General features: G+C 43.3%; 1 protein-coding gene across 1 annotated transcript in view; it reads left to right on the top strand.

The window, feature by feature from the left end:
- atrn (attractin) overlaps positions 1–15,746 on the top strand; it is a 125,159-nt gene that overhangs the window by 94,602 nt on the left and 14,811 nt on the right. Inside the window, exon 27 of the mRNA XM_075448796.1 lies at positions 5,900–6,007. Coding sequence (XP_075304911.1) covers positions 5,900–6,007 — 108 coding nt within the window. The remainder of the gene's footprint in view (positions 1–5,899; positions 6,008–15,746) is intronic.

Below are 15,746 nucleotides of genomic sequence, written 5' to 3'. Positions count from 1 at the left end.
TAAATTCTAACCAATGAAGTATTAACACACCTCTAAGCACAAGATTTTATTAAGTCCTGGGACGCCCTATTGTAGCATTCGATGGGAGCCAGAGGCCTGATGCCAAGAATTCTGGTTTGGGTAGGGGTGGGGAGGGGCTTGACGAGGATCCTGTTTTGGAGGAGGGTAAGTATTGTAATCATACTGAGGAATCCCCCGTACTTGGTGTGCGTACTGTTGGGCCCGACCTTGTTTGGCCCCATGGCTGTAGCCCCTGCGTTGATAGCATCGATCATTACTTCTTCGGGTGAGTTTGACCCTGTTGTGGTGGTTTCCTCTTCCCCTATTTCTGAATGGAGGTGGGTATGGGTATGGCCCATAAGAAGCAGGTGGATGGTGTGATTGGATAGCAGGAGGAGGGGCCTGCTGAGATATTTGTTTAACACAGCTCCTCTAAATAGCATTTCAATGGTTTCACTTACGGCTGGATCTTCACCAGTTCTATCCTGCCATAGCCCTCTTACCCGGAGTAAATAGGCTGCCCCTCTCTCATCTCCATTCGGTGATAGTCGACACAGTTCAGCTGACCTAATGTGTACAGGGAACTTTTCTCGAATTAGTGGCCATAACAAGTACACAAGCTGATGTAGGGGCGTACTGTCTAGGGCCGTATCAGTTTGGCAGCGTTGCTCAATTTCTTTCAACATGCCCAATGACGTGCATGAGGCAAATACTCGTCTGAAATCACCTAGGGCTGGAACTATTCCAGCACATGCTTCTAGAAATGCCTTAATCCAGGGTGTGCCCCCTTTATATATGTCTGGTAACTGGGATTTAATCATTACAGTGTCCTGCAATGGATTATACGTGGTAGTAGTGCGACCATCACCTGTAGATGCCATTACCAATGGCATCTGATGATGACTGCAGCGGATGTCTGTGCGAGAGTGAACATTACCACTATCTGGTTTCTGAGCAGGGACATGTTCAGTACGATTTGTCCACTCACTCGGTCTGTTTTGCTCAAATACAGAAGTCAGGCCATTTACTGAGGGACCACCATTTGCAGCCCCTGATCTATTCATGTAGATAGGTTCAGATGGTGCTTCCCCTGATTGGGTTTCTTTTGACCGTGATTCAAATGTGTCAGTTATGTTGGACGGAGGCATCTTATCTTCTTGTGTAGTAGGATGTGTCTCTGGAGAAGATAACGTCTTGACTGGCATTTGATGTGGTAGTTGTGCAGAGGACTGTCTCTGAATAGAGAATTTAACTTTTGCCAGAAATATTTCTGCTTTTTTCTGCCATCTAGTCAAGGTGTCAAATAATGCCGATCCCAAAGAGCGGGATTTACATGTTTTCCACTCATTGATCATTTTTTGTGACATATTCCAATGTTTTCAAATGTGTTTATACTTTACATATCAGCATTCAATGTGACCATCAGACAGTAAATTTATACTTTGATTTTTACTGATCAGGGGACATCTTAATTCAGACAACCTAATTTAGCTTGTCCAATATGCAGAAATTTCACATATATTCATGTATGAGGTTTTTCTGCTCACCTTTTTTCTCGGGCGCCTCGAATTGTCTGAACAAAGTGACCCCCTCAATCAGCTCCGGCAGTCCTCCCTCGGAGTCAGTCCAATTCACGGGGTCGCGGCACCAGCTGTTAGCCCGATTCTTTATATTGGAAGCCCAAGAACAAGTTAAACAAAGTATTTATTCGTGGTCACATGTGAAGTTTAGCCGTGCTGAACTCTGAGAGACAGAGCCCTCGCAGGGCCTTCATCAGAGAGAGCCCCGATATCTGGACACATTTCATATTTATGTCCACCTTTATCTCACAGAGGTTGTACCTACATTTGACGACGCATCATTGAATACTTACTCATGCTGTGAGCAGGCCATCCACCGTCTTTGTCATGTTCTTTGGATGTGATAAGCGGTGTGTGTGTGTGTGTGTGTGTGTGTGTGTGTGTGTGTGTGTGAGTGTTGTTTCAGGCGTGCATCTACTGTACCAGACCTATCTGTCCTAAGAGCCGCTTTATCTGACCCAGTTATTTTATCCCGCTACGTCATCTTAAAGTGTTGGACATACATTTGCGTTGTATGAGCAGAGTGTAACGTACAAACTAGGAACATAGATTATCTAGAGAACGACAGAATATGAATACATAAAGTCTAAGAATAAAGCCAATTTATAACAGATGGTTCTGGTGCTTCCATAGCAGGCGTGCTCAGTCCACGTGGTTCCAGATATTTGAGCCGCACGCGGTCAGCTGCAGAGAGACCTGGCGCACCCTGCTGACTGGTGAGGATGGTTAGTTTTACATCACATTCTCAGCCAAGCGGATGCAGAAACAGCGATTTGCCTTAAAAGGTCATCAGCTGCTTATGTGAGTAATGCAGCTGCATATTTTGGGGTCACCAGGTGACAGTAGGATGTTAACCATCACTCGTTTGTAAGGAATGATCCAAGCGGATTATTAGTGGTTTCTTCTTTTTGTGAACAATTCTCTTCCAAATATTCACATGAAGCCACTCATACTTCTGCATCTGTGGCTCTATTACCCACTAAATCCCTTGCAACTTCCTATTAGTCTATCTACTGAATGTGGAAGATTACTTGAATGGCGAAAATTGCCACCCGGCGTGAATCGAGTACGATCAGATGCACCTTAGGGCACTAATGCACCATACCATGTGTGGACACAGAAAACACGCTTCTTTGGTCACTTGTGTGCATTTTTTTTTTTGGGGGGGGGGGGGGGGCTTTTTATGCCTTTAATGGACAGGACAGTTGGAGAGAGACAGGAAGCAGGGGGCAGAGAGAAAGACATGCAGCAAAGGGCCATCCGGTGCGGGACTCGAACCGGGGCCAGCTGCAGTGAGGACTGTAGCCTCTGTACATGGGGTGCCTGCTGTACCCACGATGCCACCGACCACCCCACTTGTGTGCATTTTCACCATGCTTTCTGCTCTCCACCCTTTTTTTTTTAATGTGATATTTAAGCTTTTTAACACCTAATGCAACAAATCTGCATCCCAGTTCCCATGTATAAAAGCTTCCTCGACTGTGATTGAGTTGGAAAGGGAAGAGGAAAAATGACTTGGTTGGGTTTTCTGAGGGATTACATCTTACATCATTTCTCGGTTGGAAACCGGGGAACCATGCTGTCTTCATCTCTGCTGGTTGTCAACCAAACTGTGACGAGAAGACGCAAGATGTCTCGCATGTAGTGGACCGCAGAGATGGCGGTACTTGTTTGCTTCCATCTCTGACTAATGGGCGACCGCAGCGTCGGTGTTATCAATAAATATTAATCAGTTCCTTTGGAAAAGTTGTGACTCAACGCAAAGGGAGAGGTTCATCTCTCCGAGCTCAGCTGTTTCAACAGAGAGAAGTTTTGAGACGTTTTCATACAGGCACACATGCGAGAATTTATTTGAATTTATTTGAGAGTTGATTTGCTCTACAAACAGAATCTGTGATATTTAGTATGGGCCCTTTTTTTTTTTTTCTATCTTCCTCAGGCTTCAGTTCACAGGGAGGAAAACTTTGCCTCCAGCTACATCTGTAACCCCTGTTAAGGATATCATTGTTAGGCATCGCATTAAGGAGAAAGTGCTCCCGTGTCGGTAACCGCATTCGACAGCCTAACGGGGGACGAAAGTTCTCGGCAGATTTATTGGAAGGCGTAGCGGAGCTGACTGAGGGACCAGTGCCCTCCTGCCACACAAACCTTGCGTGTGATCTCAGCTTTCTGCACACTTTCAAGTTGAATTACAGTGCTCCCCTTTATTTTCCATTTTTCCTTTGGCAGCCGTTTCCCCCTCGTGTATTTTTCCTGTTGCCTCCTACTCTCTCCGCTGCTCACACACAGCGTCTTTCCCATCGTTACAGTCCCCATCTTCTTCCGTCCCCGCTCGTCTGACTCAAATTTCTCCTCAGTCCCTTGTCCGCTCTCATTCTTTCGCTTCTGTTCCTTTTCCCCCTCCCCCTCCAACCATAATCACTTCCCTCCTCCTCCTCCTTTGGCCAAGGTCCATGTCATAAATCAGAGCAAAATGAGAGGATACCTCTGCTGTGCAGTGGTAGAAAAAGACGAAGTACAATTACTCAAGGAAAGTTTGAAGGCGCTTGTACCTGTTACTTTCATAATTTACAGAGGTTTTATGCAGTCTTCAAAGAAATGAGGACACTCCATTAAAGCTATGGCTTTATCTACATTTGGAAACATATTGGCATATAAAAACAGGTTTGTTTCCAGCCCAGCTACGACGCCACGGCGATGAAAGCAACAGCAAAGAAGCGGCACAATTTACCCAACGTGGAAGCAGAGAAAGAAAAATCTGTTTTATTTGATGGTTTTAGTTCTGGAAGCGCCAACCTGAAAAAAAAGTGATGAATGGAAAAAGTAACGCAGACCATCTTCTCTGTGTGGTTTGGAGCAAAGGGGGGTCGCTGGGGTCAAAAAGGAAAGGTTGTTTTACAAATGAGAGGCCAAAAAAAGCCCATCGGCTCACAAGGACAGTTCCAGGGCTTCAGGTGGAGGCCCGGCGGGCTCTGCACATCTGCAGCAGGTGAATACCTGGCCTGTATGTTGGGTAGTACAGTCGAGTGTGGACACGCCCAGGAGGCAGTCGCAGAGGTACAGATGGAACGTGACATGCTGACTAAATTGTTAATGCTAATAAGGGTTAATGCTTTTTTACATAAATATTATACAATGGTTTTTTGGTTGCAAAGAAGAATGAATGCAGTAAACCAGTGAGATCAGCATATCAGATATATCTTTTGTAATGATGCACCTTTCTGGATAATGAATACTTATGACAATACAAGCATCACTTATTGACTTTTATATTTACAGTGGAATTGATTGGTTGAATGCTAAATGACCTCACTGGAGATATTTTGCATTGCTGTTCCTGTGGACAACTTGACAGTTTCAGTTTATTCTCTCTGCTCTCGTCTCGTCTTTTATTTCCAGCAGTAAACGGTCAACTCAACAAATTAAGTTGGTCTTTGCATTTTAAGGCAAGTCTCGCCATCCAGCAGCCACCTCTGAAACATCTCCCAGCAGTCACACATAAACGAACTGGAAGGGGATCGAAACTTTATTTCAATTCCTGCTTTGACGTATTAATTCCACGTGTAAAATCACCCCAAAAAAATCTGTGGTTTTAGAAATGGGATTTACAATCTGAGAGAATACAGACCACGCAAGCACTATGGCAACTCATTTAAATAGATGTTTTTACAGTGTTCTAGACTGTTTTATTTGCTCTACAGTACAGTAGTACAGTTTGGACTTTTCATCAGCATATCAACAGGCCTGTCAGAATCTTTAATGGCTCTGTAAAAAACATTTCTTTTGAGTAAATCACGGTTATTCATCATAAAGGTTGTGTTAATCATACAAGAGCCTTTAAAGGCTCATATTGTAATCGTTGCTTACACATGAAAAGACACAATTGCAGTATTAATTGAAACATTTCTTTTTCTTTTCATAACACATTTTCACAATTTCACAGTCACGGTGGCCCTCGTCATTAAATGTCAGCACAATGTCGAGTGATTGTTCATGCCCTTATAAAAGCAGTCAGCAACGAGTCAAATGTTCAGATTTTTAACGAGAACACGTCCACATGTGCTCACGCAAAAGGTGAGGGAAGGTCTTTCAGACGTGGTAGAAACAACAAGTTGTGAGAGGATGATTAACCTGCCCTCCAGCAGTTTTTTGTTTTATCAGATAATTAAACACTCCTCCAGCAGAAACGCCCTCTTAAGAGACCCCGTGGTCTCAAACTACTTCCTAACTGTAGATGAAAGCCAGTGGCTTATAGACAGTCTTCAGTCTTTATTTACCGATCACTGACCTTCATGCTCGCCTCCTTTTGTTTTCCACAGCAACTGTTGAGGGAGATGCAGCAGATGGCCAGCCGGCCTTTTGCCACCATCAACGTGGCCTTGGAGACGGACGAGGAGCCGCCTGACCTGATAGGAGGAAACGTCAAGGTGAGTCCAACCTTCTCCTGAAGAAATCGTAGCGAAACTCAAGAGAGCTGTACCTTTTGTCTGGGTTGACAGGACGACAGGCAGCAAATCCCATCCATCACTGCCAGTGTTGCTCATCTTCCCTCAAGTGGAAACTTCTTGTCTTGTGCCTGCTGGCTGCAGTTTGATAAGTCACGCTTAAGTGATATATTCCTCCAGCCATCAGCTCTATGTATGCCTTAAGACTTTCAAAGCACTTTATGATACACATCTGTACTGAAAGGTCACATGATCCCACATGTTCCCAACAATATAATCAGGATATTAGTGCGTTTCATATGGGTTGCGTGGTAATAGTCTCTCACCTTTTGCTCCCTTTATTAATAGAAATAAGCTTTTTTTCATGAAATGCATGTCATTATGCAACATTATGTGCCAGTTGACAGCTAATTTCTGGATCTGGATTGCTAAATGTGCAGGAAGTGGCTCCTGCTCGTCACTAAGCACATGTGAACAGTATCGAAAGAAATCACAGAAACGTAAAGTGTGTTGCAGGGATGGGAGCCCCGGGTGCTCTGAGGCAGTTTCAGGAATGTGCGTAACGTAAAGCGCGTCAAAAAGAGTCGGTAGTTCACAAACGTCTCGAGAAATTGGGACGTTGGTGAGTAACACGACACCTAAGAGTTCGTACCAAGTAGTTGTGGGCAGCGTGTGAATTCTAATGGGGACGAATCCAGGTAACACCAGAATTAACACGTGTGGACATTAGGATCCAACGTGAAGTTTAAAGCTATAATGTGTAATATTTCGGTTTCCACATTTCGATACGGAAAGGGCGAAGCTGATGACATGTCCTTCTACAAATCCCGTAGTTTTAAAATGGCGGAGCGACATGGAGACATTCATTGGGGTGTAACACTGTTATGTACATTCGCATGCTGAATATAAAGAATATAAGAACACTGCACTTTTGTGATGGAGGTAATTAATAACGACTGAGGTAATACTTGTGAATGATAAGACTCAAATTTGTTAATAGACAACGTGAAATATTACACATTATAGCTTTAAGATCAAACCAAATCAAATTTATTTATATGGCACATTTCATGTACAAACAATTCAAAGTGCTTTACATAAAATAAAAGCATTGCAGCAGGGAGTGGAAGAAGCATTAAAATACATAAAATAATATAAAGAGAAACAAATAAAATCATTTAAATGAATTTAAAAACAAGCAACAGTCAAGATAAGTTAAAACCGTGCAGATTTCATGCATAGACACATGAGAAAAGAAATGTTTTTAACCTGGATTTAAAAATGTCTCCATTTGGTGAAAGTTTAATCTCCACTGAACTTACAGCTGGAATAAAAGTTTCCCTCCAGTATTGAGACATTGCTCGTTTGCTGGCATGAAAATGTATAACAAAGGACAAAGATGAGGTCATGATAAATCTTACAGATCTTATCAGTGTTGCTTTGGAAAATCCAACCATCTGCGTTTTTGAATGACTAATAGAGAAGCTGTGACAGATGCCACAGTTCTTTTTCAGCATGTGCATATGGAGTTGTTTTTTTATATATATATGCTGGAATGGAGGTCATGAGCTAAACAAGCTGCTGGCAATATATTAAAACATTTCCACATTGGAGTAGTAGTGGATCAGTGAGGGTTTCACAAACAATCCTGTGGGCTGGCAGGGTGAGGCTGAGGACTTTTCCACATTTGCATATAGCAGCACATTAGAAGATGCTGGCAGTGTCTTTCTGCTGCTGTTTGACCGTTTTGTTGTTGATGAGCCGACTTCCCAACAAGTTGCAGCTGATACAGTCACAAAAGCGCCACACTCAGCAGCAACATTTGTCCACACAGTGATGCTCTTACAGAACAGACGTTTCTGTGACGCTTTCTGTCTGACACATGCAGGTTGAACCCTGAATAGATGGACTTTACCGGAACCACTTCCGTTTCACTCTCATGGTGACCAGGGTAGGGATGGCAGTCGAGAACTTGTTGAGAACCGGTTCCCAGTGTTTCAATTCCTTGGAATCGTTTGGCGATTTTGCAAACGATTCCCTTATCGATTCCCTTATCGATTCCAGTGGGCAGGAATGATGTCACCACGCAACGTTGCGTGGCGAGTTCATTGCAGCCAGGAGTCAACAGTAAACATGGCGCCCAAGCGGTACAAACGCTCGAAAGTTTGATTACTCATCCCTAAAAAAGACGACAACAGGGCAACTTGCAAAGTGAATTTTTCACCAAAGGGAGGAAATACTTAGCCTGGCGACGCCATCCTATGTACTTCCGCCCAAAGATTTTGGCTCCGCACATAGTCTGGCCAAATCCCCCTACCTCGGTTCGCTCAGTGTTTTGCCAATCAGCAAACAGTTGCGAGTGGTGACGCAGAACTCACGCGCGGAGTCCATTGTAGTCCATATAATTGTAGTTCAACCGCAGCGGAAATAAACATGGCGACGGAAGAATGCTAGAAGCTATCCATGAAGTTGTCTCAACTCTGGAGATCATTACACAATTAAAACGAGAGCAAGAGGAATGCCTCTTCAATTTTGTTAGTGGCAAGGATGTCGTAGCTCTCCTTCCAACTGGCTTTGGGAAAAGTTTGATTTATCAAATGGTACCGGTATAATGAAAGCGGATGTGGGAAGCGTGATTCGCGAGCTAGAGCCTCGCGAGAGTAAGCATGAACCTCGGCGCATAACCAACGTCATTTCTAAACATTATGATTGGTTAAGGGAACTCCGTTACTCCAATGAATTTAAGTTGCTGGGTAAGGTCCCGCCCTCCATGGAAACGGATTCCTCTTGGGTTTTCCCAGACTGTTTGACAAAGTCAACAGTCGGCTTTCGCCCAGGCTAGGAAATACTACCAACATGCAATAACTATGAATGAATGATTAACGTTGGGGAATCTGAACCCAGCAACGTTAGCAACGTTAGCATGTCCTCAGCTAACACTGCAGGTCACTAACTAACTAACAAACACTGCCTATCATGTTAGCACCATTTGCCTCATTGTAAAACCTGCTATTAGTAACGGTTAAGGTTAAATGAATGCCTTCTCAGGTATTACATTTAGATGAAATCATGAGAGACAGAGCCTGACTGGCTCAGAGCCAGAGGCTGGTGGTACTACCCCCAGTTCACGTCTACCTCCAGCTTCTGCTTTCACCAGAGCAGGCAAGAGTTAAATTACCCAGGCCATGATAGACCAATGTGGACCTCACCGTTGTTGGGTTTGTAAGGTCATGATTCGTGTTACTTCTAAACTAAACAAAGTTAATGCTAAGCGACCGTTTTTTTGTCCTTTTTCTCCAAATGAGAATCGATAAGGGAACCGACAAAGAACGGAATCGTAAAAATCTTATCAATTCCCATCCCTAGACCAGGGCGACTGTTTCTGCTGCACGTGGTCTCTCCTCAGAGTGAATATCAGGTTATATCTGATAAGGAAAAGTGAGGTTAGGCATCGTTAAGAACCTGCGTTTCCTTGTAAAGACGACACACCTGCTGCTTAACCGTGGAGCTGGTGCTGTACCAGTCATAGCTGAGGGGAGTCGGGTACCGTTTACCGCAAGATTTGCAGAGCAAAAATCCAGATTAAAATGTTAACAATGTCCATAGTCCATTCTTTGACATGCAAAATAAGCATTACCAGAGCATCAGCTTGAGGAAAATAACGGCGTAAAGAGATCAGGTAAATGTATCAAAAGCTGACAGGAAGTACTTAGGTTTTTTTTTTTAGGAGACTTAAGACTTAAAAAAAAGATTTAAAGGTCAAGCGGAGTCTGGGCTGGTGGCTCAGACGACTTTACTATGGGGAGCGTTTGTCGTAGCAGCCGAGTTGAAGTAGGTTAGAGCGGATTAAGATGCATATATGCAGCGTAGAGGCAGCCGGAGAAAACATGTAAAACAGGGAGGCGTGCAGTAAAAGGAATTCCAGTTGAGCGTTCAGCGGGCCGCGTGCAGGTATAACTGACGGTGCTCTTTGTGATGAATGGCCTATGAATGCAGATACAGTGCAGAATTACGGGGCTGTTTCAGCAGCGTGGCTCGGGGACCCAGACTCTGACAGGGTCCATGCATCTCCAGGGACTCGGCTCACGAGCACAAGGTTACTCCGAGCAAAGGCCGCAGGGAAGATCAGCAGTGAGTCAGATCCCTGCTTGAACAGAAGCTGCCTTTTCATGTCTGTTCTCTCCACAGTGAATGTTCCACCATCCTTCATCTCTCTTTTTTTCTCTTTCCCTCGTTGTTTTTTTGTGTTGTGTTCTTTTTTTCCTCCCCTCTGAGTTGTTCGCACTTTGTCATATTTTACTGTCTCTTTGGACTTTTCTATTTTCCTTCTGGACGTTTCTGGCATCTTGTTTTCTGATGTTAACTATTTGGTTTAATCTTTTCTGTCTGTCTGGGTTTTTATTGAACCAGACGTGTTTTCAGTTGTCTGTCCAATCTCCTTCTGACAGAACTGTAGATTGTGACTATATTTCAGATTTGTTCAGGGACTGAATTGTTGCCACCAATCACGACCAACCCTGAAACTTCAGTTTTTCAAGAGTTCTTGTGAAGAATGTGTCAGTTTAAAGATGGGTTGTTTTGTTTTTTTCTTCCCATATTCGGAGTCGTCTCCTGTCACGGCCGCAACTTTGTACCCCAAACAGACTTACAGGAATATGACTCAGTTCTTTGGTTTCTCTCAGTGATTCCTCACAGTAATGCAGCAGAACAACAACAACAACAAAGCTTGGAGCTGGTTATTTCATTTCTTACATTTGTCCTCTACTCTGCCCTTCTATGGGGCTTCTTCTTTTCTCTGTTTCACACCTCTGTTTTCTTTCCTTCTCATCGTGTCTATCCCTTCCTTTAGTTCTCCTCTCTCTTTTCCCAGCCTCTGTTCTCATGGGATTTTTAGTTTATCATACATGTACATCATTTTTTATGTGTTCAGTAAATGTTCCCTTGACTATCTCTACATTTTTGCTGTTCCCGTTTGCCCAGGTTTTACTCATTTGTTTCCATCCATATTGTCCTCTCTCCATTTTAACTTGTCTTTTTCTCACCATGTCTCCTGTCTAACATCCTCCCCTAATTTGCTATCACTTTACCGATGTATTTGTTTAATTTTTATTTTTTTTTGGTTCTGTTTTGTGTGTGTGTGTGTGTGTGTGTGTGTGTGTGTGTGTGTGTGTGTGCGTGTGTGTTTGTATTTCTGCTCTTTTCCTGTGGGTGTTGGCATGTGCGCACACGTTATTCTGTGTCATCGAAAGAAAAGATGCAGTTTGCTGTTGAATCACGCCACCTTCGCCTCCTCCATCTTTGCATTCCCTTTTCTTCTCCTGACTCCAGTCTTCTTTTTCTTCCATTCATCTCGGCCTGTTCTCTTCCTCTCCATCAGGGCAGGAGCAGAGATCCAATTTAGATCTTCCTCCTCAGCTTTGTGTGCCCTCACCTGCTCAGACTGTGAGTGCAGACTGTCCTATCTCCTGCCAGCTCTGATTGAGCAGCTCGGCACAGGTTCTTCCCCTTGTTTCCATGCTTTTTTTTTTTTATCAGGATGCTACAGTAGTCTATTAAGACTTGCAATTGGAGTTTATAAGAGGCCAGGCACCACACAGTGAGCTGAAAATCATTAAAGTTGTTTATAGTCTCGAAGGGGAAGTCCAAACTTGCTCCGTCGATGAGATATAGTCACTTGGCTCCTGCTAAATGGGGCCTGCGGCACCGGCATCACAAGCAGATGATTACTTTTGTGCTGCTTTTATTCATAGATACCCTGGGAGGACAGAAAATTGGGACATGTGTGGGAAGGAAGTGGAGGAGCAGAAATGGTTCAGTTTTATCTAACATGATTTTGGTACACCGTCAGCACCTGAACCTAAAGTGTGCTATTATTTTTTTGTTTTATCAGACGACTAAAAGCATCAGAAATGGTGTCTGAATATCTGCTTATTAAGACTAAGACTGTCTGCTCGGGTCACTTCGAGCATTTCCTGACTGTCGCTCTCCACGTTAACAACAAAAGAAAAATCACATCCTCACACGTTTGATGATCTCCCTCAGAGAAAGTTAGCCGCAGCAGATCGTCTTGAACCTTGTCTCACACATTTTTTGAAAAGCATTATAGACGTGAAGGTTCAAGATCCTTTTTAAAGATGGCATACTTCTCCCTGAAGTGAGCTGTTTACCTATAAATAGCTTTAATCAGGTTGGAGGTCGGGTGTAGCACAACTGGCATCCGGCAGGCACTACTGTAGATGCACTTCATGAACAATCCGAGCTCCGCGCTGATTTACTTCAGATTGCTTTGTTACATTTAAGATTGCGAATTATTTATCTTCGTCTTCTGCATTCTTTTTTTAAAATATCTTGTAGTTATTGTCACAAGTCTGACAGATATTTTCTTGTCAGAGAGGAGCTAACTGAATAAGAACTCCTCATAGTCGTGGCGGCACATCCCGGCTGCTGCTTAAGCACAGATGAAAGCGGAGCGGCGTGCAGCCGCTTTGTATGCCCGCACCAGCGCGTATGAACGTGTGTGGGCTCCGCAGCGATCCTACGTGCTGGGCTAATTACTGGAGGTAATTTAACAAAACGTTTTGCTGCTCTGCCTGGCCAGTCTAGATAAGTCTCCGGAGTGGTACAGGTGGGGGGGGGTTTGAACTGGGAGGGGCTGTGAAACAAAGGCCTCTGCCGGGGAATGTTATTAACACACAGCCTCTGAAGAAGACCACAGGAAAAGACGAGAAAAAAAGAAAGTTGCACGCACAAAGAATTTAAAAGGAAGGATAATTGAATTTTCAGGGTGTCTTGTTTTGATTCCACTCTCTTAATTTCTGTGGAGGACGCATTGAAGAGACATTTCTGTTGAAGATGAATTTCTGTCTGTTTTTTTAACGGTGTGCTGTTTTTGTTTTTTGAACAAAAGTCAAATGAAGCAGCTTTCACAAAGCCTCAAGTTGAAATTGAGCTCGTACCCTGGATGATGCCGCACAGTCGCAATGAAATGAGGTCTGCTGGAATCAGGATGATCCCTTTGTCACAGTCCACCTCAGTCTGGCTACAAGTCTCCTCCAATACCAAATTTATTCGTCGTACTTTTCCCTCTCCGAATTGAATAGAAGACGTTGGTGCTTGAAAATGAGATGGGAGCATATAAACAAGAGGCATCCTAAGAGCAGCTTGCAGGTGCTGCAGTGGAAATTGAACTTGGCAGACGCGTCTTACCACAGGCCAGAGCTTTGAAATGAAAAGCTTGCTTTCTCTTCCTTTTCTATTTTATTCTATTTTTGTTTTTACACAGGGTACAGAGGTGTTCAGATTATCATGCACACCCCTCCTTTTTTGATTTTAAAGACACTGGACGAGGAATACATTTTGCCCGAGGCAAAAACAGACCTGTGGACTGGAGCAAAGCAACCTTAGCTGACTGCTTCTGGCAAGGCCAAAATAATAGTTTCATCTTTTCTCACATCAAGAGATCGAAAGGCCAAATTAGCCAAGTGTGATACTGTACCACCTAATGCTGTGTTGCAACAGTTGTCAGTATTTTTATTCCCTTTTCTCCCGCACTCCACATCAGCTGAATATAAATGCCGTTCTTGCACCATGATTTTGAAAATAGGATGAAATGATGCTTGTAGTGAGTGTTTGGTTGTCTTATCTTGGTACTGAGTCATCATTCATTTATCACACTTGGCTGTGATATTAAGGTTTTGCTTTAAGAAATTTGCCCGGAGGGAGAAATTTTTTTTTTTTTTTTTTTTTTTTTCTTTACTGTTTTCAAGTGATAAACTTTTTTTCAGGTTCTCCCCACGCTGATGAAGAGTTTTTAAAGTCCCTCATCTGAAGAGCCTCAAGAGTTGGATAGAAGCTTTTTGATTGGGGTACAAAGTATTGTTGCCAATGTAATTAGCTAGATATTAAGTAAAACACTTGCCTAATTAGAGTATCCAGTCTGAAGTGTGACATTTTGACAAGCTTCTATCTAATATTATTATTAAAATGTTATGCAGACGATTTACAAATTTATCTACCGTTGAAGCCAAATAGTAACAGTGCACAATGTTCTTTGTTTAATTGTATTGCTGATATTAAGCAGTGGTTGGCCCAACATTTTTTTTCATTTAAAGCTGCGGTCGGCAACTTTTTTTAGTCATATTAGCTTGAACTGTCATGGGATTCTGGAAGTAGAGTATTAAATAGGCTGTTTAGGAAAAATAACGAAATCTGTAGCTCCCTCTGAAGCCTGTAATCATGCTTGCAAAAACCGAGCGCTCCCTGTCTACCTGTCAATCACAGCTTGTGCACACGCTGCTGAGCGTGAATCTGCCCGCAGCTTGTGTGCGCTCACACTGGTGTGAACTCACGTGCACAACCTCGTCCACAGAGGGGGAGGGGTTTGGGGGGCGATTCAGAGCTTGTTAGAGGTTGGGGGAGGGACCTGAAAGTTGTATCAGTTCGAATTTTCCGACTTTAGACTCGTAATTTTGAAAACCTGCCGACTGCAGCTTTAAATGATGACAAAACTGAATGCATTGTGTTTGGGGATACTGTGACGGCTGGCTTTGGCACCTTGTCTTCAAAGCTTAGTTCAACCATCAGAAATCTGGGAGTGACCTTTGACAGTCATCTGAGGTCGGACAAACAAATTAACAATGTCGTCAGGACTAGTTTTTTCCAGTTACGTCTCCTGGCCAAAGTTAAAATGTTTTTAAGTCGTCATGACCTTGAGAAAGCCATCCATGCCCTAATAAGTTCAAGGTTAGACTATTGCAATGCACTTTATGCCGGCGTCTCCGTCTTCTCTCAGTCGCCTTCAACTTGTGCAGAACGCTGCTGCCCGTCTTTTAACCAACACCAACAGACGTGTGCACATCACTCCTGTTCTTTACTCCCTACATTGGCTTCCTGTCCTTTATAGAATTGATTTTAAACTTTTAATGTTTGTTTTTAAAGCTCTTAACGGCCCCGCCCCATCATATTTATCTGAGCTTTTAACAGTCCTGGTAGAGCTCTGAGGTCAACAGATCAGTTTCTGCTGGATGTGCCCAGGTCAGAATACAAACCCTGGGGTGACCGAGCCTTTTCCGTTGCTGCCCCCAGGCTCTGGAATAAGCTCCCCGTCGAGCTGCGTCTTATTTCTGACCTGGGCCTCTTCAAATCTAGGCTAAAAACCTACTTATTTAGGATTGCTTTTAATACCCAGTAGTATGATGGCACTTTTATCTTATTTTTTCTTATTATCTTCTCTTTATTTATTACCTGCTGTAAAGCACTTTGGTAAATCGTAACGATTGTTTGTAAAGGGCTGTATAAATAAAGTACATTTACATTAAACACACATCATAAATACAGCACGTGGGCATTTAAGTTCATTGGAACATTTCCTTTGTATCAAATCTCGTTTTGGACATTTTCTTCAGTCCCTCGTAAAGCATGTTGCGGACGCTGTCGGTGCCAACAGATTTTGGGCTGCAGCGTTAACAGTTGCACAGATCTTTGACTGAAGTCGCGTTTATTGGCCGTAGTTTTTAATGCATCTCATTTCAAACAAACCTCTGTGTTTGTGTGTGCAAACTGAGCACTTAGGCGCCTTAAAAAGTCTGACTTTCAGACTTGATTGTGTTGTAAAAATAGCCTACATAGGTGTATAACCCCAGGCTATATATCGCATGGAGAAATGTCTTTGAGGCTTCATCTTATTTGCTCCTGGAATCGGAATAAGTATTTCCCCACCATT

The sequence above is a fragment of the Odontesthes bonariensis genome, chromosome 17, assembly GCF_027942865.1.
Source record: "Odontesthes bonariensis isolate fOdoBon6 chromosome 17, fOdoBon6.hap1, whole genome shotgun sequence".
NCBI lineage: Eukaryota > Metazoa > Chordata > Actinopteri > Atheriniformes > Atherinopsidae > Odontesthes > Odontesthes bonariensis.
The sequence above is the reverse complement of the archived record's forward strand: the minus strand, read 5'-3'. Positions and strand labels throughout refer to the sequence as shown.